Genomic DNA, 26754 nt, shown 5'->3' with positions numbered 1-26754 from the left:
GATGCTTTTGAGAGCCTTATAATTGTCATGGTCACCATTTGAACATTCTTTGTGGATTTTGTCTCCCCTTACCCTTGTTTCCCAAAAGCAGCTTCTGGAAGTCATGTGCTCACTATGTATGAAGAGCCTGGTGCAGCAAGGTGGTATGGGCTTGAAAAGGCATTGTTGTTTTGAGTGTCACTTTTCCAGATGGATCTAATACTCCATATGCAAAGTGATGCTGCTTTGGTTGGAAAATGTAATAAAAGGCCTCTAATTTTCAAATATCTTGCTAAGATTAAGTAAATTATGAGTGTTTGAATGGCTTGGTTTTCAAATATTGGTGCAGATGGCAGCACTCTGCCAAATGTTTTCTCCAAAAACTGTGAAATTGTTTTTTTGTCTTTTCAAGTAAATGAGAAATTTCTCTTAACGTTACCTCAAGTAAGAACCTTCTGCATGGATGAATAAAAAGAGTCAGTATGCTTTACTGTAATGCACCCCTCTTGGTGGAGGGGGTTATGAATTCCTTCTCATCCTGGGCATCCTTCAAAGCCCAGCAGTGCAAAGTGGATTGCAGCATCAGAAATTTGCTATCACAGAAGGACTTGGGCTCTTCTTTTTTAAGCTTCGAGTTCATTTTAATCAAAAATACCCTGTGAGAGAAGTTGCTCTGTTTGCATCAAAACAAGAGATGTTTAGTCTGACAGGAAAAGTGTGATAGGATACAGATAGCTGTGAAGTCAAGCTCACTTTATGAAATATAAAAGTCACGCTGCTCCTTTTCTATAGAAGATGCATATTAACTTACTTAAAATGTTCTTTCCTTGGATTTTTGACTGTAAAACACTTTTAGTGCTTTTATGTACAGGGATTTTACTGGACATTATTATTCCTCTATCATCATAAATGTCTTTTTCAGATTCATAGGGCTGGAAGTTTTCCAAACCTAATGGTTTTAATTATGTTTTTCTCTAGTGAGGCATGATCAAACTCCAGCTTCTCCTGTGGCTTGGCTGTGGTTGTGTGTATGTGTGTGGCTGTGAGCTGCAGGTCACTGCAGTGTTTGGTTCCTGTGCTGCCTGGGGCTGTCAGAGGAGGGGAGGTGCTGTTATTTCAGCTGGAGCTCAGTTTCCAGTGGAAGCTCAGAAGCTCCTTGGTCAGTGGGGAGGGTTTTGGAGCTGTTGGCCTGAGCTTGTGCTGTAGCACACAAACTGGGGAGCTTAGGAGGGGTCGTTGCATCTTCTTGTGAAAATCTCCTGCACTTATCACTTAGTCCAGAGCACCCTGAGTATCTCTTGTGTTCTGATGCATTTTCCAAGCTGATGGGTACTGCTTGTGTTCAAATGGGTCCCCCCAGCAGCTGGGGTGAGGCAAGGGGCTGCTGCTGTTTGCCAGCCTGAAATATCTCCAGGGCAGAAATGGAGTTCTGCTCTCTGGCACTGCTGCTGATATAGCTGGGAAGCACACTTGGGAGAGCACACAGGTGATGTGGCCACATCTGCCCCAAACTTTCCAGGCAGTAATCCTTTCTGAGGATGTGGTCTCATTCCTCTTTCTTGTCTATCAAGTCCACCTGTCTTAACTCTGCACAGCAGTGTTGCCAGTTCTGAAGTTTACCTTGGGCTCAGAAAAATGTGTGTTGCACTTGAGTCATTAAATTAACTTTCTCACCCTATTGTTACTGTATAGAGATCAATGAACTTTGAATCAAAGCACCTTAGTCCTTCAGTTTCCTCTGTCTCTTCACATACTGCTTTGTATGTGGAATTCAATCTTAGGAGAGATTAAAAGTTGAAACTCAGGTCATTGGTGCAATGTTGGCAGTGCTGGAGTGATCACTGAAATTGTAATGAGTAAAGATGACACCTTTAAATGCCAGTAAATCAATTTACTGAGTGTGACAGCAAATAAATAATGCAGATGTCTGCCAGATGGACATGCAGTGAAATTTATAGAACCTGGATGTGAATAGCTAATAATTTTGTTTCAGAATTTTATGAAGAATGTTTATATTTGTTGATCATTAACATGTTTTAAAGGTGATTTATTTGGCATAAGAAGCTAAGGTTCTTGGTAGCAAGTAAATGGGAGCAAACAAATAGTCTGTCTGACTTTGCATACATAATGTATGGTCAATTCCATGCCCATAAAAGATTCAAGTGAGCTTTAGCTCTCCAAGCAGCAGGGATTGGGTGGGATGGGGTAGGATGGGGTAGGATGTGCAGGCACAGCACTGATCTGCTTTCTGGGCTGTTGATTTATCAGGAAAGGACACCAGTGTGAAGTACCTGTATTGCTTCCTTCAGTCAGGTGGGATCCATAATTCCTTATTGGGTCATTTGAGGGATAACTGATCAAGATGTAAGGTAGGTTGTCAGTGAAGCCTAAATCTTGTTGCAGTTTCCATTTAAAACATCTGTCCCAGATGGCTGTTACAGATGGGTGACACAACAGGTTTATTCTCTGTGAGTAATAGGCTGTGGTTTGAATTCATGCAAAGCACTACAGAGCTGCTGTTCTTTCCAGAATAAGTGCATTCACATTGAAAGCATGAGGAACTGACAGTCTTGGAATTCTCAGAAATGTTGAATGTGCATTTAACAGTTACTTTTTCATCAAAAAGTTGAGTCTTCACTTGGTGTCATGGGCTCTGCACTTGCATAAAGTTCCCCTTATCTGCTGCAGTTTTTCTCTGCCAAGACAAAGCAGTGATTTCAGTGCATCCAAGGGACAGCACCACCTCCGGGAACGTGTGTGGGGGCAGAGCTGCCAAATCAGCTCTGTCAGCTAACACAAGGTATTTGTCTGGCTGCTGAATAATCACTGTGCTACTGCATTATCTCCAGAAATGGATCCCAGGTTGTTCATCCCCTTGGATGAAAATGGAATAACTGTGGCAGGACAGTTCCAGCTGCTGTGTCCCAGGCTATATTTGGTGTCCTTGTGTTGGCTGCTTGGGACTTCCTGGAATGTTCCTGGTGGTGACAGGCACTGCAGGCAGGTGCCAAATGAAAATAAACAGTTCAGCCCCTCTGATAAGCTTGACACTGTGTCACATTATTGATTTGACACAGACCTGTGCTAGTGTTTCTGTAATCAGCCCTGTTGTGGTCTTGTATGGTGAGGTGAAGGATATGTAACCTTATTTGAATTTCAAAGAGCCTGTTAGGGAGCCGTCTGATATTTTAGAACGTCCTTCCATCTGTTGTACAAGAAGCAGTTCAAGCAACACATTTCTCAGAGTGTAGGTACCAATGGGAAAAAATGACATTCATTCTATAGACTGTGATGCTGCTGGGCAGAAGATTTAAGTCAGGAGATGAAGGCTTGTACTGCATGTAAATTTCAGGAAAAAGGTTTGGTGTTTAGTGAAAAAATGTCCTTGAGCTTCAAGGGCAAGCTGCCTTCACTGGTATAAATTGTCATAGATTCATGATCTTCTGTGGTGCTCTGGCAACTAATTCTGTTTGGTCTGGCCCTCAGCTGTTTATGTGTTTATTGTTTCATTCCCTTGGTAAAAGCCATAGTTCTGTCCTTTCTGTCCTTGAATGGGATCAGTATTTTGTGTGGTAGCTCCTGGTCTAATTAAGGACAGCTTTGCCTATTTGTAAAGTAAAATCGTGTTTTACTTTCCTGGAAGAAAAAAAAAAAAAAAAACAACCTGAAATTTCTCAATTGGCTCCTGCATAAAAAATAAAATAGCATAAGAGTAGCTGCACTGGGGCTTGTGAGTGTTTGTGAAAACCTGGGGTTTTCCTGTTTTGGTTTTCTTTTTGTGCTGTTCTGTCCAAAATCCCTCCTTGGCCAGTCCTGATGTCTCAGAAATCTTCATGGAGTTGCATTTTACTAGGAGTCGTGCCAGCTCTGGGTGAGCTTTTCTCACAAAGAACCAGGTTCTGAGGTGGGCAGAGACTGTGTTGCTGCAAATGAGATTCTAAGGGTGGAGAACAGTTTTCTCCAAAGGAGCACAAAGATCTGTGACAGTTCTTGGAGCAGTAGCTCAGAAGAGACAGCCAAGCCCTGGAGAATCTAAACACAATGAGATTTTAGACTTACTCTATACACTGCTGGAATTAACTTAGGTTGAATCAGTAGTGGCTTCTGACCATTTACCAGATCTGCTTCCAGGGCTTCAAATGGACCTGAACCCTTGGATTTTGGCATTGTTAAATTTTCAGAACAACAACTAAACTGCTAGGTTCTGTAGCAAGAACATTTTTAAAATTTTCTTTTACAGCTTTTTAAAGCTACAGGTTTTGCTGGTCCAATGCATCAAAATTTTTACCTGTTTCTAAGCAATTTTGTTTTTCTTTGATGATTAGTGATAGCTGCATGTTAAATAAGTTCTTCAATGATTAAATGAAATTAAGTTTTAGGGCTGCTGACCTTTAATAAATTTCAAGGTTCACCAAAGAATTGTATGTTAGGCCCATGGACACACATGTTTTGAAAAGGTCAATTATGACAAGTTTTTTGAATTTGCATAATTATGCTCACTAGGACACTTGGAATAAAAATAGCAAATGCTTTGTCCTTTTAAAGTATTTTCCTCTCTTCCTGACTTTAACTTGCTTTTCCTAAGCCATTCCAACATTATTCATTGAAGAACAGGGAATGTGGACTGTGTTGGGAGCTGGAGCAGGACTCTGGGAAGGGTTAGGATGGAGAGTGAAGAACCTTTTTGCTCTGGCCCTTGTCCAGTGAAGTCAGGAGCTGGGAGCGACACATTCCTGGACAGGAAGCCTGAATGAGGCATTTTGGAAGCAAGGTAGCTCTGATGTGAAAGAATTCAGATGATAGGAGTGAAAAGAAACCAAGTGAGGCATAAGGGGCTGAATATAAACATGAAGACCATGACTGGAGGGGAAGATTAGGACAGGGAAATTACCCTTGATGCTGCTCTGTGAATGGGGAAGATCTGTCTAAAGACTTGGCTCAGTGTCTTGCTCCTTGTGGGAGTCTGAGAAGTCACCCTCTTGCAGGAAATGTCATCCCCCTCCTGTGATGCTCTGAGTGTTCAACCTCCTCCTGATGCTGCAGGAGGAGTTTTCAAAAGTGTCTTTCTAAAAACATCAAAGTTACCAGTGATCTGAAGGGGAGCACAATTCTGGAGTGTAAGGTATGTTAATTAGGAGCCATGGTGTATGCAGAGGGCAGGATAAATGCCTTGTTTGTGTTCACAGCTGTGCTGAAGAAAGGGCTTGATGAAGTTGAGGAAGGATGGGAGAGCCACTGGGAGAGGAAGGAAGCCTCAGCAGTTGAGGCAGTTCTCCTCTGTCCTGGAGTGCTGCCAGACTCCTGTGCCTTTGGATTCTCAGCTTAACTAAACTTTCCATGGTGTCAGGACCCAGGACATTGCTCTGGCTGCCCTGGGTGATTCCAGACCCTGGCAGGGGGCTCAGAGACCTTGGCACAGAGTCAAACACACCTGTGCCTTTGATTTTAGCCCATGGAAACAATTACCAACTTTGTGTGAAGAGTTACAAGCCACAAGAGCTTGAGTAGAATGATAGTGAATTTGTCACAGGGTGAAAAAGTAGAATTTGGGGTTTTTAGAATGGGGATTCAAGAAGCAAGATGGAGGAATCTGGGCATGTCCTGTCCTTCTTCTTCTTCTTCTTCTTGTCCTCCATCTTCTGCTGTGATGGTGACACTTCTGGATTGGTTTAGAGTAGAGACAGACTGTCTAACATAGGTGATGGGTATTGGAAAATTATTGTAAATAAAGTACACAGAGTTCGTAGTATAAAAAGTTAACACCACCCCAGGGGCAGGGACTGTGCCACAACCCAACCTGCTGGACAGATCTCAGCAGGTCAGAGAAAGAATGGAACAGATAAGGGAAAATAAACAACCTTGAAAAACAGAACAGACGAATCTCGACTTCTTCAGTCATGGGGCTGGGAAGAAAGAGACTTTTCAATACCTTGGGAGCCATTCCAGCCACAGAAACCCAAGACCATGGAGGGCTGAGCACAGGGTTGCAAGTTGTTGAGCTGTGCTGCTTTACAGTAACTCCTAAATTTTGTGAAAATCGTGTCTTGGAAGTCTCAGTTAAGGCATCCAAAAGCAATGGAAGCATTTTACTTACATCTCCTTGTTTTCATTTCCCATCTGCGGCCCAGCAGCGATGCTATTATCTTGTCTCACATGGGTCATTAGGGAAGATAACTTGTTTATCTTCAAGATAAAAATTCTGCTTTTAGAAGGGGATTTGAATGATGTGTGACAAATAAGGCTATGGTTTCCCTCTGAAGAACAAACAGAATAATATGCCATTTGAAAGGAAAAGGAATAGCATGTGGAGCGAGCACCAGCCAATCTGTGCCCTTGGTGAGACAGATTAGGAAGGGAAACATTTTGGTTGCATAATGCTAGACCTTATACACATGGGAGGGTCAAATTAGTGTTGTTCAGGCAGCTTGAATTCTGGCACTTTTTAACTTTGAATGCCAGAGTTTCCAACTTTAGCATTTATCCTGCTGGGCTGTGCATTAGAGGTGTAAAACACGCTTCCTGCCATGTGCTCTCAGCAGCACTGCCACTGAAAGGCAATGCTTTTTTCCCCCCTGTTAAATGACTTAATGTATTGTGTTGCTCTTCCAACAACAGTTACTTTAGACATTTTACATGCATGGTAGTCAGGCTGGTGAGAAATAACATGGGAGCTGGCATTAATATTGCAGAGAAGAGCAGATCTGATGATGTATTGCATTATATATGGGGCTCCAGCACCTAAATGCAGGAGGCCTGGAGGCTCACACAAGAAAGCTTGAGGGAGGTGAATGATCCAGAGTGCTGGAATTGTGATGGTGGTTGTTCAGAGGAGGTTGAAAGAATGGGTTTAATATGAAGTATACCCTTGATGCTGCTCTGTGATGAGCAGGGTCTGATATGTAGGCAGCCCTTTTCTGAGCTGACCTGACCCTGCCAGAGACTCCTGGACTGCTGCTTTCCCCTTGGTGCCTTGCCATCACCCAGATGGATGGTGGAGCAAGAATGGGCTTTAAACCTCCCTGGGATCTGGTGGTTGAAAAGTTTATTCTCTCTCTCTAGCTGTCTCTGGTGTTTTGGTGGTGTCATGTCAGGAGCAAAGTGGCTGCTGTGCTGCAGTGTTGTTGTGAGGGTCCCCAGGACAAGGTGAGAGATGAGAATTGACTCCAAGTTCTCAGAAGGCTGATTTATTATATTATGATATGATATGATATTATATTATATTAAAAGAGAATTATATACTAAAACTATACTAAAGAAAGAGAAAGGAGACATCAGAAGGCCAGACAAGAATGATAATAAAAACTCGTGACTGACCAGAGTCTGACACAGCTGGCTGTGATTGGTCATTAATTAAAAACAGTTCACAGGGAACCAATCAAAGATGCACCTGTTGGTAAACAACCTCCAGAGTGCATTCCAAGCACTCAGATAATTATTGTTTACATTTCTTTTCTGAGCTTCTCAGCTTCTCAGGAGAAAAATCCTGGCAAAGGGATTTTTCAGAAAATTGGTGACATTGCTGTGCTGGGATGGGTGGAGTTGCAGAGCCCCCAGGGAGGGGAAGTTCTGTTGGAAATCCATATTTACATACGTGTGAAGATGCTCAACACAATCCCTTGAAGTGCTGTGTCTTCCTAGTGGGACTGCTTTGATCCCCTTTAGAATTCAGGATAGTTATTACTCGTTGCTTTTCTGTGAGGAGGCTCTGTTGGTTTGAAGCTTGGTGCACTGAAGGTTGTTGGGATTGGAAAAAGCTCTGGTGGATTTTGTTCCTTCTGCCTGTGTACCTGAGAACCCCTCCCCACCCTTCCTGGAGCAGCAGTGGGTGCTGTTTTACAAGAGGTGATTTGGTGGTTGTTATGTATTTCCTGCAGAATGGGAGAGTGGCTACTGAGAAAACAATTTAAAGCAGAAATCCAAAGAATGCTGGGCAATTCAGACATAATTTTTCTTCCTCACATTTCATTGCAAGGCAAGAGTAAGTGCTAAGAAAGCAAAGGAGCTGTCAGTGACAGCATGTGCTGCCCACCCTGTGCTACATGGTAGGAACAAAGAATATTTTTCCTGCCTTTTATAATGATTCACTTTACAGGAGGAGAGGGTAGGCTGCCATGTCATTTTCCTTCCGAAATGCTGTGGGCAAATGGTTTTCAGTTCCTTTCCTGACATTTTTACATAAAACATGGTTTGCTGTAGGAGTTATTAAAACCTCTTGGAAACAGTGGATCCAGGTACTCATTTGCAAAACTGAGGCAGAACAGATTCTAGCCTTGTCATCCGTGTAAATTCAGGAAGAATTACAGAGGTCAAATGGCTTCAAAGCTGCTTTTAGGCAGTGTCTGCTTGTAGCCAAGTTCCTGATCCTTCTTAAGAAAGGGAGATCTTGGAAATCTCTGCCCTGCTGTGCACTGTGGAAGCAAGAGCAGTCAAATTGTGTGAGATAATGTATATTGGGAGTTTCTAAGGCAGACTGAAGTTGATTTTAGAAGGGAAGGCTGAAAAAAAGTTTAATATAAATGACTTTGAATACTTTGTGTAGTCTCCTCTTGGGGCAGGCAATGGACCAGTTGTCTTGGGTGAGGAATTCTCTCCTAACTTCCCTGTTGATCCCTGTGGTGCTGCTGCTGGAGGTTTTACTCAGCCTCCAGAAGCAGGGAGGTTGGCTTCCAGATCCTGTCTGGAAAATGGACAAGCACTTTCCAGAGCCATGGAAAGCTGGAGCTCAGAGTGGAAGTTCAGGCTTGGCAGGAGAAAGGAGAGTTAATTGAGGGATAGTGAAGAGGCTAGAAATGTATGAATGACTCTTCCTCATGCTGTAGGAAGAAAGAAGCCTCTGCAGGAGCTAAACTGCTCTAAATCTCAAAATGTGAATATGATCAAAACAATTCTCTTTCCCTGCAACTGGATGTGGCATCAGATGGTTTCTGCTCCTCTGATGCCTGCTGTTCCCAGCTGGTTCAGTTCCACCTGCTCTGGGACAGGCACTTTCCACCTCTGCAGTGCCTCAGATCCTGCTGCTGGTTCTCTTTCAAAGCAGTGTGGAGTGTCCCATCCCAGGAGGAGGCAGGGACGTGTCATTAAGGAGCTTTGAGGAAGGCAGGAGGCACAGAGAATGAGCCTGTGTTTGTGTGGCACTGAAGGAAAATCCCAACATCCTTGTGGCCAAATTGGTTACAGGGGTGTGCATAAGGGAGCAGTGGGAAATTGTTTGGGCCACTGAGCTCAAATTGGTGTCTGGCTGTTGGTGGGGTCCCTCTGGGCTCAGCTGGTGGTGCAGTGCCCTTTAGCAATAGCTGGGGGCTCAGGGGGGCAGAGGGTTGCCCAGGAGTCAGCAGTGACTGCATCGTGAGCACTGCCAGCTGGAATGCTGGGAGGGCAAGGCAGGAATCCTGCCCCTCTGCCCATCCCTGTGAGGGCAAGGCAGGAATCCTGCCCCTCTGCCCATCCTGCCCCTCTGCCCATCCCTGGGAGGACAAGGCAGGAACCCTTCCCCTCTGCCCATCCCTGTCCCTGTGAGGGCAAGGCAGGAATCCTGCCCCTCTGCCCATCCTGCCCCTCTGCCCATCCCTGTCCCTGTGAGGGCAAGGCAGGAATCCTGCCCCTCTGCCCATCCCTGTCCCTGTGAGGGCAATGCAGGAATCCTGCCCCTCTGCCCACCCCTGTGAGGGCAAGGCAGGAATCCTGCCCCTCTGCCCATCCCTGGGAGGACAAGGAAGGAATCCTGCCCCTCTGCCCATCCCTGTGAGGGCAAGGCAGGAATCCTGCCCCTCTGCCCATCCCTGTGAGGGCAAGGCAGGAACCCTGCCCCTCTGCCCATCCCTGTGAGGGCAAGGCAGGAACCCTGCCCCTCTGCCCATCCCTGTCCTTGTGAGGGCAAGGCAGGAACCCTGCCCCTCTGCTGAGTCCCTGGCAGGGCAAGGGCAGGAATCCTGCCCCTCTGCTGAGTCCCTGTGAGGGCAAGGGCAGGAATCCTGCCCCTCTGCTGAGTCCCTGTGAGGGCAAGGCAGGAATCCCGCCCCTCTGCCCATCCTGCCTCTCTGCACATCCTGAGTGCTTGGTGTCCCTGTCCCAGCACAAGGACCAGGAGCAAATCCAGTAAGCTCTCTGAGGTGGTCAGAGCTGGAGCATGGACCAAGCCCTTCTCAGAGGTGCACTGGGACAGGAGAAGAGGCAGCAGGCACAAGTTGGAACATGAGAAATTCTGGCCAGGTAAAACAGGAAAAAATTGCTGTGAGTTGATCAAACTCTGGAACCAGATCCTGGAGAGGCTGTGACCTCTGTGCTGATGGTGTTCTGGACTTGCTGGGCAGAGCCCTGAGCACCTTGCTTTGAGCGGCAGATTGGATTAGAGACCTCCAGAGGCTCCTTCCCACCTGTGTGGTTCAGCAGTGTTGGCATGGAACCAGCTCCTTCAGCTCCCAGGCACTAGTTTATCATCAGCCATGAATCACTTAGTTGTTGAACTTTTTACCCAATTTCACTTTCCCACTGCCCCTTCTTGGGAAGGATGCTCTGGGGTTTGTTTTTTTTTTATTACTGCAGACAGATTTAGTACTAAAATATTTCTTTAGATATTTTTTTAAGCAAGGTGGCCTCTGGCTGCAGTTAGTGTCCAGTTGGAGGGAACTGGCAGCATTATATAGCGACACTAAAGCAAATCATTTTACCTTATAGCATTATTACCTTGATCTGAAAATATCCCTAGGCTGCAATTTGTCACTAATATTGCTTTTAGCTAAACTTATCCATACAAAAAGGAAGGAGTTAATAGAGCTGCAGTTCTGTAGTTGCCATCACCATTTTTTTGGGGATGAGTTATTGCTTAGCACATTTTACTGACCAAGCTTATAGAGTTCTTGGACCTTGAAAAATGATGCAGTGGTTTATCACAGACTCCATAAATTGTTGGACTATGTAGCAGCAATATGTTAGACTCCTCCACCACAGGAAAGGAAGGTGTCTCTGAAGCACATGAAGCACAGGATATCCATACTGCACTGGTGTGAACACGGGTTTGTGATTGCCAGCAGCAGAACTGATACAATGATACTGAGCTTCACTGCTGCTTCTGTGCTTTTGCTTGTTTTATGCCATACTTAACATAATTTGAATGCTGTGACAGTGACAATGACAGTGATATACTAGAATGTAATTCCACCTGAGACAATGCAGCTGGAATTAATAAGCTGGAGAGACAAGGCTGAGGTATTTTGTCATCACTTTTTTTCATTCAACTTTTTTGTTCTTTTCCTGGTGGAAGTGCTGGCAAACCCAGTGGGGGGAGCAAGCTGTGCAGCTCAGGGGATGCTTTGGGTCAGCACAGGGAGGACAGGCAGGCACTGTGGTCCCACAGTGCTACAGCAAAGGTTGGAGCAGCATCGTCCTCGATGCCTGTAAGCTGAAGATGGAACTGCCATGAGCAGCTGAAGCTGCTGTGGTGACAGGAGTGTCCTGTATCCACATCCAAATCCCCTGGTCATGCTGTGTTGCCTCTAGCCTTCCTGGCAGAGGAGACTCAGAGTGGGAGTGCCTTACTTGCCGATAGTTTTTGGTGATGGAGTCAGAAAGGATCTGCTGGTGCAGCCTAGTGGATCTTATCCGGGGTATTGGACCCTGAAGGACAAATTTAATATCAGGGGAAAAAAGTTTGGGTGAGGAGCTTTAAAACTCCTGAGTCATCTCTTGAATTGTGCCTTGAAGCTCACAGTAGTCAGTAGAAAGGGCAGAGCTGCTTGAGGAGTGTACCCTGTTGTTGTTCTCATGCCAAAGAGAAATGAGTTATCAGCTTCTGACAGAAAAGAAGCTTCCCACTCTTCTTTTGTGCCAAAGTACAGCTATTGATGAGGGCTGATCCTGAAGTGCCCCAGAAACTATGATGATCTTGTTATCCCTAACTGGGGCCTTGTGCCTGCATCCACCTCTGAATCAAAAATACACTTAACCCATGCAGAAAGTCAAGGAGGACAGGACCATTCCTCTCTCCAGCCTCACTGCTCATTAAAGAAGCAGACCACAATTAAATTCATATATTGCAATGGCTCTGAACTGTTGCTGGAAAGCTGAACTGACCTGTGCTGCTTTTCTGCATGTGAGAATGCAGCTCAGATTGTGAGGAGACTGGTAGAGCTGTTTTTACAGCCTTGTAAAATTAAACTTTCTGTGCAATTGGCCCATAATGTTAACTCAGCTCTCCTGGCAGGTATTTTTGTTTTTTTAAATAGCCAAGGAAAATAGAGTTATAAAATCAGCTGTTACTCATGTTTTGCGAGAGATTTGGATTTGTGGTTCTTTTTAAAGTTTGTTGCTTAATTTAAAGGAGTATGAAAGAGACTAGCAAGAGAAATTAATTGACATGAGGAACTCTAGCAGACTTTAAATTAGTAGTTTCTCTAGTCAGTAACACATTTTAAAATGTGTGAAAATACCTGCATGCACAAACAGTCTATGATGGCTTGTCAAAGAGCCAGGCTGGGAGAAACTGTACTCATATCAAGTGGCAATCTTAGACTAATCCACATCTCGAACACGTTTTTAAATTAATTGTCTGTGGCCTGTTAAAAATACTGGGAAATGGGCAAGTATATGGGGGGGAGGAAAAGAAAAAAAATGAGTATGGATAGATAATGCTTTGTTCTGTGTACAGAAACAGTCTGAATAAAAGCAGAAGAATAATGGTCTTTTTTTGACATCAGCTGCATGGGGGTTTTGGTTGGCAGTACAATAATAACAGCTGTCAGGAAGTACTGTGATACAATTTGATGCTTTTCTTTGAAATCCTCTAGCTGAGATTTCTCTAAAGTAAATTGTGATTTTTGGTATCTACTGAATGTGCTTTAACTGAGCTACAGGTACTTGGTACTGCCTGAAAATTTAGCTTTTCAGGGATGCCAGGTTAGGTACCCAAAGTCATGGGTACCTTTAGGGAAGAAAATATGTACCTTTTTCATTCTTACATTATTGATCTTGGCTGTTGAAGTGTAAAACTTCAGGCTTCTTTTTCCTGGTATTTTTCCCACGTTTTAATACGTTTCCATGGGGAAAATGCCAAGTGGTCCCTTCATTGACCTGTTCCTCTGCAAATGTATGCCATTGATACATCCCAGTTCACTGCCTATCAATGTGAAAGCTGTAATACAATTTTTATCTGCCAAACGCCTCATTCTGTTTGTTTTAAATATCATTTTCTCTCAGTTGCATTTTAAACAGCTGTTTTCTGAATCCCTCCACAAATAGCAGTTACATTTTATCATGATGGTCTTTGTCATTTAAGTTTTTAACTAGTGGTTTGGTTTCCTGCTCTCTGAGATAGCTCAGCTGGAGTTTGAGCTGTAGTGGTGTGAAACTGGTGTTGGTGGCTGGAAAGGTCCCATATTTTGGTGTAGGTGTCAGAGATTTTGCACATATCCAGGCATCTGGAATTTTACTCAGGCACCCAAAACTGCTGTGTTTTGTATTTTATGTATTGTGTCTTCTGCAAAAGATTGAAGTCCTGCTTCTCATCCACTTCTGTCCTCCAAGAGCCTTTCAGATCCACTGCCTCGTGATGGTTGGGCTGCAGTGCTCCTCCTGCTCTCTCTTGGCTTTCAGTGGTATTTCACAGGCAGAGAAATTAGAGAAGGTATTTATTTGCCTTGTGCCTAGAGGCTGCCTGTTGTTCTGTGGGTTTGTGCTCTTCAGCTGCTTGTATTTCACACTACTCTAGCGTGACTTTCTAGTTTTCAGGCCTATTTATTTTTGTTTTAGCCTTCAAGGGGTATGTGGCAATGTCTTAAATCAGCTTTGCATCTGGAAAAATCACAGTGTGGAGCTGAAACTTGGAACACTGAGTGTGTCCACCTACAGTTTGTTTGTCCCAGCCTGAGATGGTTGTGATACTGAGATTTGCTCAGTTTCTTCTGGTGAAACTTAGCCATGCCAAAGTTCAATTTGGGTTGTGTGGGCCATTTTAAACCAAATTTAAACCTGAAAACCTGCTTCCTAAGAGGCTCTAAATTGTCAAGGTTTGCAGGTTTTTCAGTTAAGGTAGTTTTGTATTGGTAGAGGAGAAGATGTGTTGAATTCTTTTTGTTTCATCTGATACTTGGTTGGGTCTCTAAAGTTTTAATCCCAGTTATGGTTTATATCTGGTACCATAAATGGTATAACTTCCATGAATGTTTACTCCTTTTCTTTGCATTTTTTTGGAATGGACTTCTCCACTTAGCTTCTCTCCTGTGCTTGTGAGATATTCAGAGCTGGAATTCAGATTACCCAACTGCACATTGAATAAAGCCCTTACCTATTAAACAATTATTGAATAGTCTAGGTAGCTTCCCCATACAAGCTTTCCTGCTAAGCCAACCCTGTCTCAAGCCTTGAGAAATTCTCCAGAGATGTTGGCATTTGGGTGAGGTTTGCAGGGCTCAGGAGTTCAGTGCAAGTTTTCTGTCTACAGACATATATGAACAGTGATGAATTAGCAGTGTTTTGTCTCTGAGCCAAGAAACAGAATTTATTGCTGAAAGTCCATTTTTTTTTTTGTCTGTCTAACAATAAAATGATTTTCTGAACATTTAGGCAGGGCAATTTTTGATTAAAAATAGTTTTGCCAGTGCTATGGATGTTGAATTATGAGCTGTGGGCATCAGAGATTAAATACTTGTTGCAGGGAGCTCTCTGGAACTGAGCCTGTGAAAAGGGTGCATTATGCTGCAAATTTATTAAATATTGATTTCCATAACAGTCTACAGGCACTAATGATTTTTCTAATATGGTGGTAAATAATAAGAAAGAGATTAATATCTCTACAGAAAAAGTAATTGCAAATATGTTTAAACAACATACGAATTACACTTGGGGATGCTGAGGAAGATTCAGCTTTGGCCTCTTGTTGAGTATCACAGGATGGGCAGGGTTGGAAAGGACCTCTGGAGGCACCTGGTCCTACCTCCCTGCTCAAGGAGGGAGCACATTACAGGGCTGTGTGCAGATGGCTTTTGAGTATTTTCAGGGAAGTGTCCAAAACCATCTCAGTGTTCTCGTCACCTTCTGCTGCTGAAGCTCCCCCTGTTTCCTGAAGTCTGTGATCTGTGCTGGGGGCTGGATGTTTGGCTTTGGAGGTCACAGCCATGTGCTGGAGGAAGCAAGGCATGCTCTTCACAGAGTTAGCATCCTTCTGCATCACACTGGGGTTTCCTGGCAGCCTGCTCTGAGCCAGCTCAGCCAGGCACAGTTCACCCTCTGTAGCAAAGCTGTTGCTTGCACCAGGGGTGGTTTCTTTACAAAGGCTCAAAGAAGTTGTTCCTGCAAAGCTTTTGCTCTCAGCATTCATTATGGAATTGCCTCTCCACAGAGATTAGCAATTTGAATTTGTTGTTACTTTTTCAGTCAGTGTAAATATTTTAGAGCAATAACTTCCTCCAGAAGAATGAAGGAAATGGATTTGGTTGTCTTAATTTTGTGTAGAGGGAAACACATTTTTCAGGCATTATCCTTAAGCATCACTTAGATACCCACGTGAGGCACTTTTTTGACTCACTGCTTCACTTTTTTCATGAAACAAAATTGATGCTCTTCTACAGGCTTCAGTCTTTAAATTTCATTAGGAGGTGTGACATCAGGTCCTCAGTTCACTGAAAATGGGCTGCCAGCTTTAGTTACAGCTTGGGAATTTGTTTTATGTTTTGAGAAGCTGGTGTAGCATCAGAGGTAGAACTGCTTGTGGCACGTGTGTGAACTCTTGTTGGTAGTAAATGATCAAGAAGTGGTGCTGTGTTTGGGGGGTAAATGAATGAGAAGTGGTGCTGTGTTTGGGGGGGTAAATGAACAAGGAGTGGTGCTGTGTTTGGGGGGTAAATGACCAAGAAGTGGTGCTGTGTTTGGGGGGTAAATGACCAAGAAGTGGTGCTGTGTTTGGGGGGTAAATGAACGAGAAGTGGTGCTGTGTTTGGGGGGAGAAGTGGTGCTGTGTTTGGGGGGGGTAAATGAACGAGGAGTGGTGCTGTGTTTGGGGGGAGAAGTGGTGCTGTGTTTGGGCGGGATGCAGAGGCACAATTTGGGCTTTGGTTTCTGAAATGCCAGCTCTGGGATGTGTGACCTAAGAAAACATGCACAATTGTGGCCTCAAAGTCTCAAAACGCAGAGTTTGTTAAAGAACACAAAATGCTTATGAGGAGCTTGTGCAAAGGAAGAGGCTGGGGGAAGGAAGCTGCCTGACAGAAATGTTCATTCCAAAGCGTAGGCATGTCTGAGTGAAAACCTGTCAGACCTGTCACCCCTGGGGCATATGGACCCCGTCTTTGTGACCAAATTCAGGGCACATGGACATACAATCCATTGTCCCTTCCCAACCTTGAACATTTATTTGTTTTTATGATTTTTGCTAAGGTATCTCAAGGATATTTGTAGTACATTATTTTTTTATTGCGTTCTGCTTTATTCTCCATGCTGCAATAACATCAAAGCCTTGCAAGGCCTGTAAAAAAAGGATGGCAGAGGATATTGGCATTCAGGAGCAGTGCCTTAAGTCCCTCAGGGTGGAAACTCAAATGTTGGCTATTGCAGGCCTGCCTGAGGCTGCCACGGTGTATTGCAGCTCTGCTGGAAACTGTCCTCCTAGGACTGCTGGAGTCATCCCATTACTGATTTATGGCTGAAGCTTTCCAGCACACAGTTGCTGGCCTGCTGTTTCTGAGGGTGTTAAAACCTGAGTGAAAGGTGAGTTTGCTGTAAGTGGGTGAGTCAGATGAAGGCTTTCACACAAGCTGCTCGAGTTTTGTGTAACTTATGAAGCAGTTAAAAAAAAAAAGGAAACAACAGCACCCAAATACAAAAGATGCCAAAGGGTTTCAGATTAGGAGACTGCTCAGGAAGCTTTGATTGTTGGTAAGGTCAGTTAACTGCAGCAGATCCTGTAGAGGTTTGGTGAAGTTCAGAACCATATCCTTTCAGTTGTGCTGTGAAAGCAAGTGGCATATGGTGCTTCTAACATTCTGGTGAGAATAAAGATGATGACTGTGTTTTTTTATTAAGATCACTCTTTTTTGAAGGCTCAGAATGAAAAACTCCCCATCCCAACCTTCAGCCCTCTTTAGCTGCAATAAGAGTATTCCTACTGCAGTCACACACAGCTCGTGACCACATTACAGAGCTACTTTAAAATCAAGTAACTTCACTGTTGCCTGAATATTTAATCAACTTTTTGGCTGGGTTTTCTTGCAAGCCTCAGATACCATAATGTAAGCCATTTGTGCTGTAGATGTACCTGTGGAAAAAAAAGGGAGAAAAGAAAAAAGGAGACAGAAAGCCATTCTTCCACCTTTTATATCCCAGCTGAGCTTGGAACTGGCAGAATCATTAAGCGTAATGCCAAGTGTCTGGTGTGTGAGCAAATGTGTAATAATTGTATTTTGGATCCAGCAGTGTTTTAGGGCAAACTGCATACAATTTCCAGCAGTTACTCTTGCAAAGTGGTTTCCTTTCTTTGGTTCCATTATCTTCAAGTAATATCTGCATAGTAAAATTGCAGACTCAACTCATGCTTTGTACTTACTTAAATTATGTTATGTACTAAGTAACTAAAGCAAACAAAGTTAGTAGAAGATAGTTGTCTGTATAAAATGTAATCCATAAAATGGATTTAGCTGGTACTGGTCTGGTCTTTATCATTCTCCTCAAGGCCCTACCCTCTTTGTGGTCATTTTAAGAAGGTGCCCTTGGTGTCAGATTGGTGTTAAAATCATTCATTTCAAAAGTATGGTCAGGACCAGAATTGTTAAAGCTGGTGAGCTCTGATTTATAGCAGATTTGTTCACCTTACCATTCTTTACAAGAGCCTTTTTTTTTTACTGGTATGTAAATATTTAGTCCTGGAATGTCTCCTTCACCGTATATGTGTATGCATACATGTGTATCATGCATATATTTGTGAAAAAATTGTAATTTGTGTACCTCTAATGCAGCATCTCTCCTTTGAGTGCTCTCAGACAAAGGGAGGGATTCCTCATGCAGCAGATGATGCAGTTTATGAAATACATAACATTTTACAGGGAGTTCTTCCATGCTGTTTCAGAGTGAAGGGATGGACAGGGAAAAATGCAGAAAACAGAAACAGCTTATTTTGGTGGTCAGGAAGTGTAGAAGATTAGAAGCTGGTCATTCACTAAGCATGTCTATCAGAACTGCATCTCTTTGTTCCCTCAAAACAATAGGAACCTCACATTTATGTGTGGAAAAGCTGATGAAGTTGGTACATTTGGGGTGAGGGAGAAGTGTTTTACTTCACCTTTCCCCATCTGTTTTTAAAATGTTCTTGTAAAGCCACCCAGTGTTGTCCCATGTACCACTCACACTCTTTTTTTATCTTTTTCAGGCTAAGCACGCATTTCATGCAGTTCTCAAGTGGCCAAAGTTACCTGATTTCCTTTTTTTGTCTCCTCTCCTATAGCTGTTACAGCTCCTGGAGTCTGAGACCACACAGCTGGAAGCCTTTCTGGAATGGAAGCAACTGGAAGCAGTTTACTGGCAGTGGATGGTAACAAATAAAACTGATTTTGAGGGGTGCATCTTTCTTGACTTTAACATAGCTGGCTACTCCCAAGGGCCCTTAAGTCCCACAAAACTAAATGTTGCAAACCATCTGTTCAACAGCACTTGAGAGAAAGGAAAAAAAAGTCTTGGTAAAGTAAGGAATGTTTTCATAGTTCTGTGATAGATGAGTAATGTGGTGATTGATCTCACAATTAACAGACAAATATCATGTATAGATGTTAAGAAAAGTTTTATAGATTTATAGTTCTGTTTTACCCCCTTGCATTGTTATCAGGGGACAGCCTGGGTTTGGGACATCTGGAAGGGTCAGCTTGTCACTGTGGCAGCACCTAACCTCCAGTCAGGATTTGAGGAAGTGAACTCCACAGTTCTCTTTCATTCCTGTTTTCTTCAATGGGACTCACCCAGCTAAGTTGAGGAATTGCAGGGCAGAATGGTAGAATTTCATATAGTTAACACAAATGAAAAGGTCTGATCTTAATGTTTTTTAATAGTTTTTAAACATAGCAGTTGCACATTTTTGTAAGATTAAATGGCTTTTCAGAGGAAGGCCTCTGAGCTTTATTGCAGTCTTGAGAACAACTAAATTTGCAGGCAGCTGATATTGAAAACAACTTCATTTTTCCCCCAGCCAAATAGTGTGTTGACATTGCTGATTTCCCCTTGAACTGTGTTGAATGATCATAAGAAAATCAATAACCCTTTCTCTGTGCATCTTAGGATTTCTCAAGTGAGTGCAAACGATGCCATCCATCTCACTTCTCTCTACCACTTTTGCCCATTCAGTGTTGCTGAAATAATTCTTTAGCACACCACATTAGCTCTATGAGCTTACAGAATTTTGAGAATCAGTTGAGCTGACTGCTAATTGCCCATGTGCCTTTTTCTACACTAAAAGCAAGGCAAAGGGCAGTGTGAAATTGCCTCACCTGTCTTGAAGAGTACTTCCAATTTCCATTAGTTCTCTAATGGTTTTTGCTTTACATGTTTACCATCTTAAGCTTTTTTGGAAAGCATCAACATTAGCACAGGCCTGGCTCCCGGGGGGAAAATATAACTGCAATTATTTCTGTGTATCCACCAAAACATTTGCCTTTGACGTGTTGAAGAGTGTTAGCCTGCTTTCTGGAGTTAAGTTCTAAAGAAATACTTGAAAACTGACCAGCAGCATCTTTATAAGCGACTCAGTGTGCTGGATGGTGAATTTGCCTTTTTCTTTTGTTTCTCTGCTGATGGTGGTTGTTCCTGTATGCAGTGGGGTGTATGGGGATGAGATGTGCCTAGAAAAGACAGTAGTTTTCTCTTTGTACCAAACTTGTGTTTTGCTTTGCTGATCTGATGGATGGGGTGGTTCTTGCACAGCTGCTGCCTGCTGGTGGTGGGCAGGAGCACCACAGCATGGCATGACTGCAGTAATCACAGAATATCCTCAGCTGGAAGGGATCCACAAGGACCATGGAGTCCAACTCCTGGCCCTGCACAAGACAGCCCAAAAGTCCCACCACATGCCTGAGAACATTGTCTGAATGTTAATGTTACAATTCTGTCATTTAATCAATTACAAAATAAGGCATGAACAGAAGAACCCCAAACAGCCAAAGCCCTGTGCTTTATCTCTTTGCAGTTTGTTATCCTGTCCGTGACCCTGCCGTGTCTGTGTTCTCAGGAGCTGGGCCATGGTGCTGCTTTGTGCCAATTCCCAGCACCAGTGCTTGCCTAGAAAGGAGCTTCTGCAGGGTGTCCTATGCCATTCTTAGCTGTCTTATGAAGCTTTCTCTTGCATGAGTCTAAGAATTTCTTGCTCTGAATTAAGCCAGTTTTTAACCTACCTTCTGAGAAAAGAGAGAAAGAGGAGAAAAAAAAAAATTTCCCATCCTCTTTATAGCAATCTTTTATATAAGTGAAGGTTGTTAGCATGTCACTGCCGTCCCAGTCCCTGTTTCTAGGCTAAGCTAAAGTTTTGATGTCTTTATGTGTCCTTGTAGGCCATACATTCGAGCTTTTGATGTTTGTTGCTGCTCTCATCTGGGACTTTCCCTCCTGTTTGTCTGTGTTTAACTTCAAGTGCCTCACCTGTAAGTCAGCATTACAGTCAGCACTCTTCTATCCCTGGGACTCGTGGTTATGGTTTGTGACACGGTGCTTGACTTGAGCAGTGTGACATTGGTGACTTCTGGCTCTCTGGCATCTCCTCCAGCAGTGCTGCTGCTGTGCAGTAATGATGCTCTTGGATTTTCCTTGCTCGTGCATAGACCACGCTGCTCAACTGCTGAATTTCCTGCCAGTGTTTCTAAATTACTCCTTCAATTGCTAAAGATAATTTTGGATGCAAATTATGTCCTTAAAAGAGATTATGACCTCTCCTATTGAATGTCTTCTTGATAACAGTATGGAAATAAATATTTAATATTCTGTGAGTGAGGCCTATGTCCTTTAGTTATGCTGTGCTATTCAGGCTTGAAAAATGTGTGTTTCTGCACAGTCTGTGCACCAGAGTGTATAGATGGGCTCTGAATGTTTTGTTTAAATGCTTTTGGGGGTTTTTTGTGGGTTTTTCTTTCCCTTGAGTATTTGAAATAGCAGTTGCTACCTTGGAAGGCAATTGCACAGTTAATTATAAAACCAGCTAGATGGTCATGGTCAAGCAGAGCTGTCAGCTCCTGACCAGTCTGGAGCAGGGATCCCTGGATGTTTCTCAGTTTGTGGAGTTTTCTATGGGCACAAGTGACCCTGTGGGTGTTAGAGCAGGGGGGGGCTCTCCTGGACAGTGTGAGCATGTACCTCCCTGGTCATCACTTTGTTACCAAAAGCCCTAGAAGTGCATCCAAGCTCAGAATTTGAGAGGAAGGGCATATCTAGAGCTGCTGCAGTGCTGATCACCTCCATCTCAGGAGTGTTACTTTATGCTTTAGTGCAGTGCAGAGTAGCTGACTGTGCAGTGCTTTCTAAAATAAGCTGGGTTAGCAACATAAGTTTTCTGTTAACTTGGAAATATGTTATAGTGAACTGAGGGGGTTCTCTCTTAAAATAACTCTGAAATTGTGGAGCAACTGTAGATTGAGATGGCAGCAGTGAATTCCTAGCTAAGAATTACCACAAGGATGGGGGGAACCATTTTAGCTCCTGCTGAAAAGTAACTTTTATTGTTTTTTGTTTAGGAAACTGTGTTGGATGATATGGCTGAGGAGGGAAATATGTGTGAGTCCCAGGATGCTGATGTGGAGAAAAGAAGGCTGCCAGAGGTGACCTCCTGCTGCCCCTGGGCTGCCAAGCTGGCTGGGCAAATGGACAGATTATCCAGGGACCTGCTGGCTCTCCAAGAGCAGCTGCATCAGCTCGTGGCTCAGAGAAAGTCTGCCTGGTGGGAGAAGGTAAGGGCTGGGGTGCTGCTCATCACCACTGCAGATGGTTTAATCCTGCATTTTTCAGCTCTCTGTCCATGGCCTGTCATGGGCAGGGCCCTGTGGCTGCCCTGTGCCACCCTTGCTGCAGTCACGGTGCCAGGGCTGCAGGGCTCTGTTGTGCCCACAGCCTGCCCAGTGCTTTCCAAACACAAAGCATCTGTCCCAGAGGGGACAAACAAAACCAGAGTTCTCCTGGAAGGGCAGGCTTCAAAGCACAGGCACTGCAGAGGAGAGGAGAAAAGAGAAAGAAAAGAGGAGTCATGGCAGCCCCCAGAGGGGATGGATGCAGCAGGCTGAAAGCAGTGGTAATGGTCACAGTGAGAAAATGAAGTATTTACAGGGAAAGAGGCCAGAGCTTGTCATCTTTCATTGAATTAGGAGTCTTTGAAATGTCTGATGGGGAAGGAAGAAGAGGAATTTGAAACCTGTGAAGTGAGGGAAGAGACTGAGCCCAAGATTTGATGGCAGAACAGACTGGCTGTGGGAGGCTGGCTGTGGAGGAAAGCAGGTGATATGAAGGAAGTGTGCCTGGTATTTGCTGTACAAGGATGGGGAGACACTGGGAAGCACCCAGAGCGGTGGTGGGGCATAAATAAAGGAGGTTTAGGTAATGTAGATGTGGAAGGTGAATCTGAGTATCAACATCCTGGCACAAGGAGAACAATGAAGATGCAGGCATAAAAAACTAGTGATTCTTTCCAGGCAGCAAGTGGACAGAAGGCTACCAGAGAATCTACAATACCTGTGGGTGGAGAAAAAGTGAAAGAAACTGTTGGGATGACAGAGCAGTAATAAAATTACTGTATCACCACTTTGTGTCTGTCTTAACTCAGGAGAGGGTTTTTTTAGCCCAGAGTATTTGATTTTTTTTTCTTTTCAGGACAGAGGGGAGTGTGTGGTTTTAGATTGGGGTGTTGGTAGACAGGATTGCAGATCAGCTGACAAAATGGAAAATGGCAGGTTGTCACATCAAAAGGTATCTGCCCAAGAGTTCAAAAGGTGGCTGGCGTGGGAAAAGTGTGTGCAGAGCTAATTGCTCTCTTCCACCTTAAGCATAAGGAGCTAATTAGGATCAGTTGGACAGGGAAGGCACCAGGAGCTGCTGCTTCACACAAAGTACAAAACATAGGCACCACAGGGCACTGTGGGTATAAGCAGCGTACACGAGTTTGAAATCTGCTGTACACGTTCTTGGGAGTTGAAATCCATCAAAGACTATAAAATATGCAGATACAAATTGCAACCTTATGAGTTAGTGGGAGAACAAATCATTGCAGGCTGGGGGAATATCCTGAGGAAGCATATCCATGTATTTACATTTGTCTCAGAGCCTTCTCTGGGCACTTGCTGTCACTCACTGTCAGTGACAGGGTACTGGACTAGGCAGATCTCTAGAATCATCAGATTTGCTTGTTCCTGGGCAAAATGGACATGACTGTTGTGGGACCACTCAGACCTCGAATTCTAAAAATAAAATTTCCAGTGCATGATTTCTAAAGCAAGATATGCTCTGACTTCTCTTATATGTTACAATATATATGATGTTAGGTGTTACATAATATCACACTGATATTTTTTTTTTTAATAATTAAATTCAGGGTTTAAGTCCAGAAAGATTTAACTGATGATTTCTTCTTTGAAATAGATGCACTGATTGGATTTGAATAATGGTTGGTCTTGTTCCAGTGTTTCTGAGATTCTCTGGATGTCATATGAGTTTGTGACTGTGATAAATGGAGTACATCTTAAGTGTGTTGTTAAAAGGCTGGTTTACCACAAATGCCTTCTCTTCTACATATGCCCCGAAACAGAAATGTTTTGTAATGCTACATGACAGCATTTTTTGGAATGCTTGGGGTCAGATGACTCTCCATCAATCCTCTTTATATCAAGCCTTGCTTTGCATAGTGCTGCTGCTTTTGTGATGCTTTCTTCCTGTGGTCTGTCCTTTTTTCCCACAGCCAGGATGCTTGCTGAATGCAGGCTCCTCTATCAAGTGCATGTTTCTGACCTCTTCTTTTCCCTGGAGAAATAAGCTTATCAAATCTTTCCTTCTATATTATTTTTTAATCAAACAAAGAGAAGGCACAGCGGTAGCTGAAGCCATTATCGCTAACTTTGTATCTTGCAGTACTGAGACATCTGGAAATTATCTTGGCTCCTACAGGCATGCCCAGCTGAGGGCCAGCACAGTTTATTACAGCTCTTATGTCCACTTCCTTGTACTTGACAAAGAACCTGATAATCCACAGAGTGTTTGTGTCTGTTGTTGCCCGTAGGCCTGATGTCTGTGCCAGGGCACTGGGTAGGAACTGTTCTGAGCAGCAGAATTGAGAGCTGAAACGTGATGGACAGGGGGAAGGATGGCTGGGATCTGCTGAGTTCCTGCAGGGGGGAAGGATGGCTGGGATCTGCTGAGTTCCTGCAGGGGGAAGGATGGCTGGGATCTGCTGAGTTCCTGCAGGGGGAAGGATGGCTGGGATCTGTTGGAGCTCTTTGCAGGGACTGGTGAGTGTGTGGGCAGGGGTGGCTGCATTGGTGCCATTTGCAAATGGCATTTGATGAAGGCCCTGTGTCCTGGGTTGACTATATGATGCTTTTATCCCCAATCATCTGTTGTGCTTATGCTGAATAATAAGTTTTGCACCTTTAAGACTTGCTCCAAAGAGTGAAGGGGTTGAAGACCTGTTCCAAAGAGAGAAGAAGTGTGCAGTTTGTTTTCAGACACTGCACTCACTCCTCCACATTCCTGCTCCTGACTGTGTTGTCTGTGGATGAACAGACAGCGGGACAGAGCTCTCCTTTGCTTTAGTGAGTTTTAGCTTGCTGAGGCAAAGAAGTTCCCAGGACTGTAGTTTTTTTTCTTTTTTCCCTTTTCTTTGGACCTCTTGAAACCTGCTCTGGACTGAACACCCAGAAGAGCACTGGCAGCTGCACCTGTGGCCCACCAGGCCAGGCCCGGCCTGAGACATTTCCAGCAGTGAGGGACTGATCAGAGCCTGTGTGAGCTGAACTGCAACCCAGGGAGGGACTTTCTCAGTTTGTCATCTCTTTTGGAGCAACAAGGGGTTTTATTGTTTAATGTTGTTTAGGTTTTATTGTTTAATAAATAGGTTTTTCCACTTTTCTCTAAGGAGGTATTTTCTCCCGGACTGGTTGTGGAGAAAATTGGGCCAATTGAATCTGCTTTCCTAGAGGAGCCCCTTTGGGGATTCTCTCCCAAATTTTCCCTGAACCAGGACACCCTGAAAAGATGTTGAGCAAAAATAAACTGCCCATGGGGGCTGTGTTCCCTCTCCCCCTTGAGCAAACAGCAGCAGGAAGCCAGGGGGAGGCAGCTGGGATGGGTTGGTGGAGGTCACTGGTGCAGCCAAAAACCAGGCCAGGCAAAACCAATCAGGGCAGCATGGCAAGGTGCCCACGTGGAGAGAGGAGACTGAATCCCTAGAAGCAACAGCAAAGGATTATTGAGGATCCTTGTGCCGAGTAGGGAAGTGGTAAAACATCAGAAAAACTGCATGGAGATAAATCCAGGCTAACACATCTGAAAGAAGCATCATAATTTTACATGTGTTTCTTTGGATTGTCATGGCACGTGAGCGAGCTCTGTGGAAAGGGCAGCGGTCAGAAACACTAAACTGGATCCTAACACTGTTAGGGAAGCAGAAAAAAAGCAAAACATAAAACATTCCCATCTCTTTCTGGAATGTGATGTGTGGTGCTGGTCCCATTCATAAATTAAAATAAAAGGTGTTTGAGCTGGAAAGGAACAGAGAGGGGACGCAGTGATGACCCAAGTTGTGAAAGGGTTCTTCTGAGGAAACTTACTGGGCTCCTTGCATAAGAAGAGGAGAGAATGGAGAGGGGTATCACAATGGAGCAGGAGGAAGCATTTTTTATGTTCTTCTGATGCTCCTTGGTTTTCATGATGGGTGAACCTAGAGGGAATTACTCCACCTGCTCTAAGACTGTGGTTTGGGCTTGAAAACCTGTTGAAGTGTCTTTCATTTAGGAAAGCCTGCAGTTGATTAATCTATTTATTTTGGACTGTGCAGAGGTATTTCAGATGGGTTAAAGTCATTGCTATGCCACAATGCCCGGTTTGCACCACTGAATGTAATTTATGATTCAGGATGTGGTTTCAGGGGGGCTGAATCTATTTGTTGGAAGTTTGATCATTTGCACTCTGTGATTCTGGTAGTTAAAACTATCAATCTTAAGTCTCTTAAAATTAAGAAAATTATTTTACTTCTTTTATTTTGTTTCATTTTTCATTTCCTTGTTTTCTTTTGTTTGTTTCTGCCTACCCCCAGCTGTTTCTTTGGTTATGTGCTTGGAATGACCCTGAAATGATTTAACCTTTCAGAGACATTCACTAGAAGACATTTGAATGCTGCCATGGGATTTGGGTGATTTGTGAAACCCTGATTAATAGGACATTTTAACTGATACCCATCTCTAGGCAGCAGTGTTCAGTACCTTGGAGGAGAAAAGGCATATGACAGAGGTGTGATCTGAATATGGGGCTTTCTTTCTGTTAGCTTTGCTCTTTTCTGTGCAGTACTGGGCAAATAATCATTTCTTTGGTGACATTTTGGGGATCTGGAAATGATCAAAAAGGGGAGGGAAATGGTTAAGCTTTAAGAACATTTCTTCTCTCAGAAACAAACTTAACTCTAAGAGATGACATCTCCTAATCCCAGAAGAAAACTTGTTTGTTTGCTTTTTCCTTTCTGAATATTCTGTTACCTGCTCCTCTATTAGAGGGGAGGATTTGATTTCAGTCTGTGTTAAAACGTTTGGCATCCACAAGCTGAAATGCAGAATGTTTGACTCCAAGTGG

The 26754-nt window shown here is 43.7% G+C and overlaps 1 protein-coding gene across 2 annotated transcripts in view; it reads left to right on the top strand.

The window, feature by feature from the left end:
- Positions 1 to 26754, top strand: part of TEDC1 (tubulin epsilon and delta complex 1) — a 70137-nt gene that overhangs the window by 26919 nt on the left and 16464 nt on the right. For both annotated transcript variants that reach the window (XM_071435701.1, XM_071435702.1), the window contains exons 6-7: positions 18404 to 18490; positions 21666 to 21878. In XM_071435701.1, coding sequence (XP_071291802.1) covers positions 18404 to 18490; positions 21666 to 21878 — 300 coding nt within the window. The remainder of the gene's footprint in view (positions 1 to 18403; positions 18491 to 21665; positions 21879 to 26754) is intronic.

Source organism: Agelaius tricolor, unplaced genomic scaffold, assembly GCF_023055355.1.
Source record: "Agelaius tricolor isolate 1412-34295 unplaced genomic scaffold, bAgeTri1.0.p SCAF_11, whole genome shotgun sequence".
NCBI lineage: Eukaryota > Metazoa > Chordata > Aves > Passeriformes > Icteridae > Agelaius > Agelaius tricolor.
Note: the sequence above shows the minus strand (reverse complement) of the source record. Positions and strands in the feature narration are given on the sequence as shown.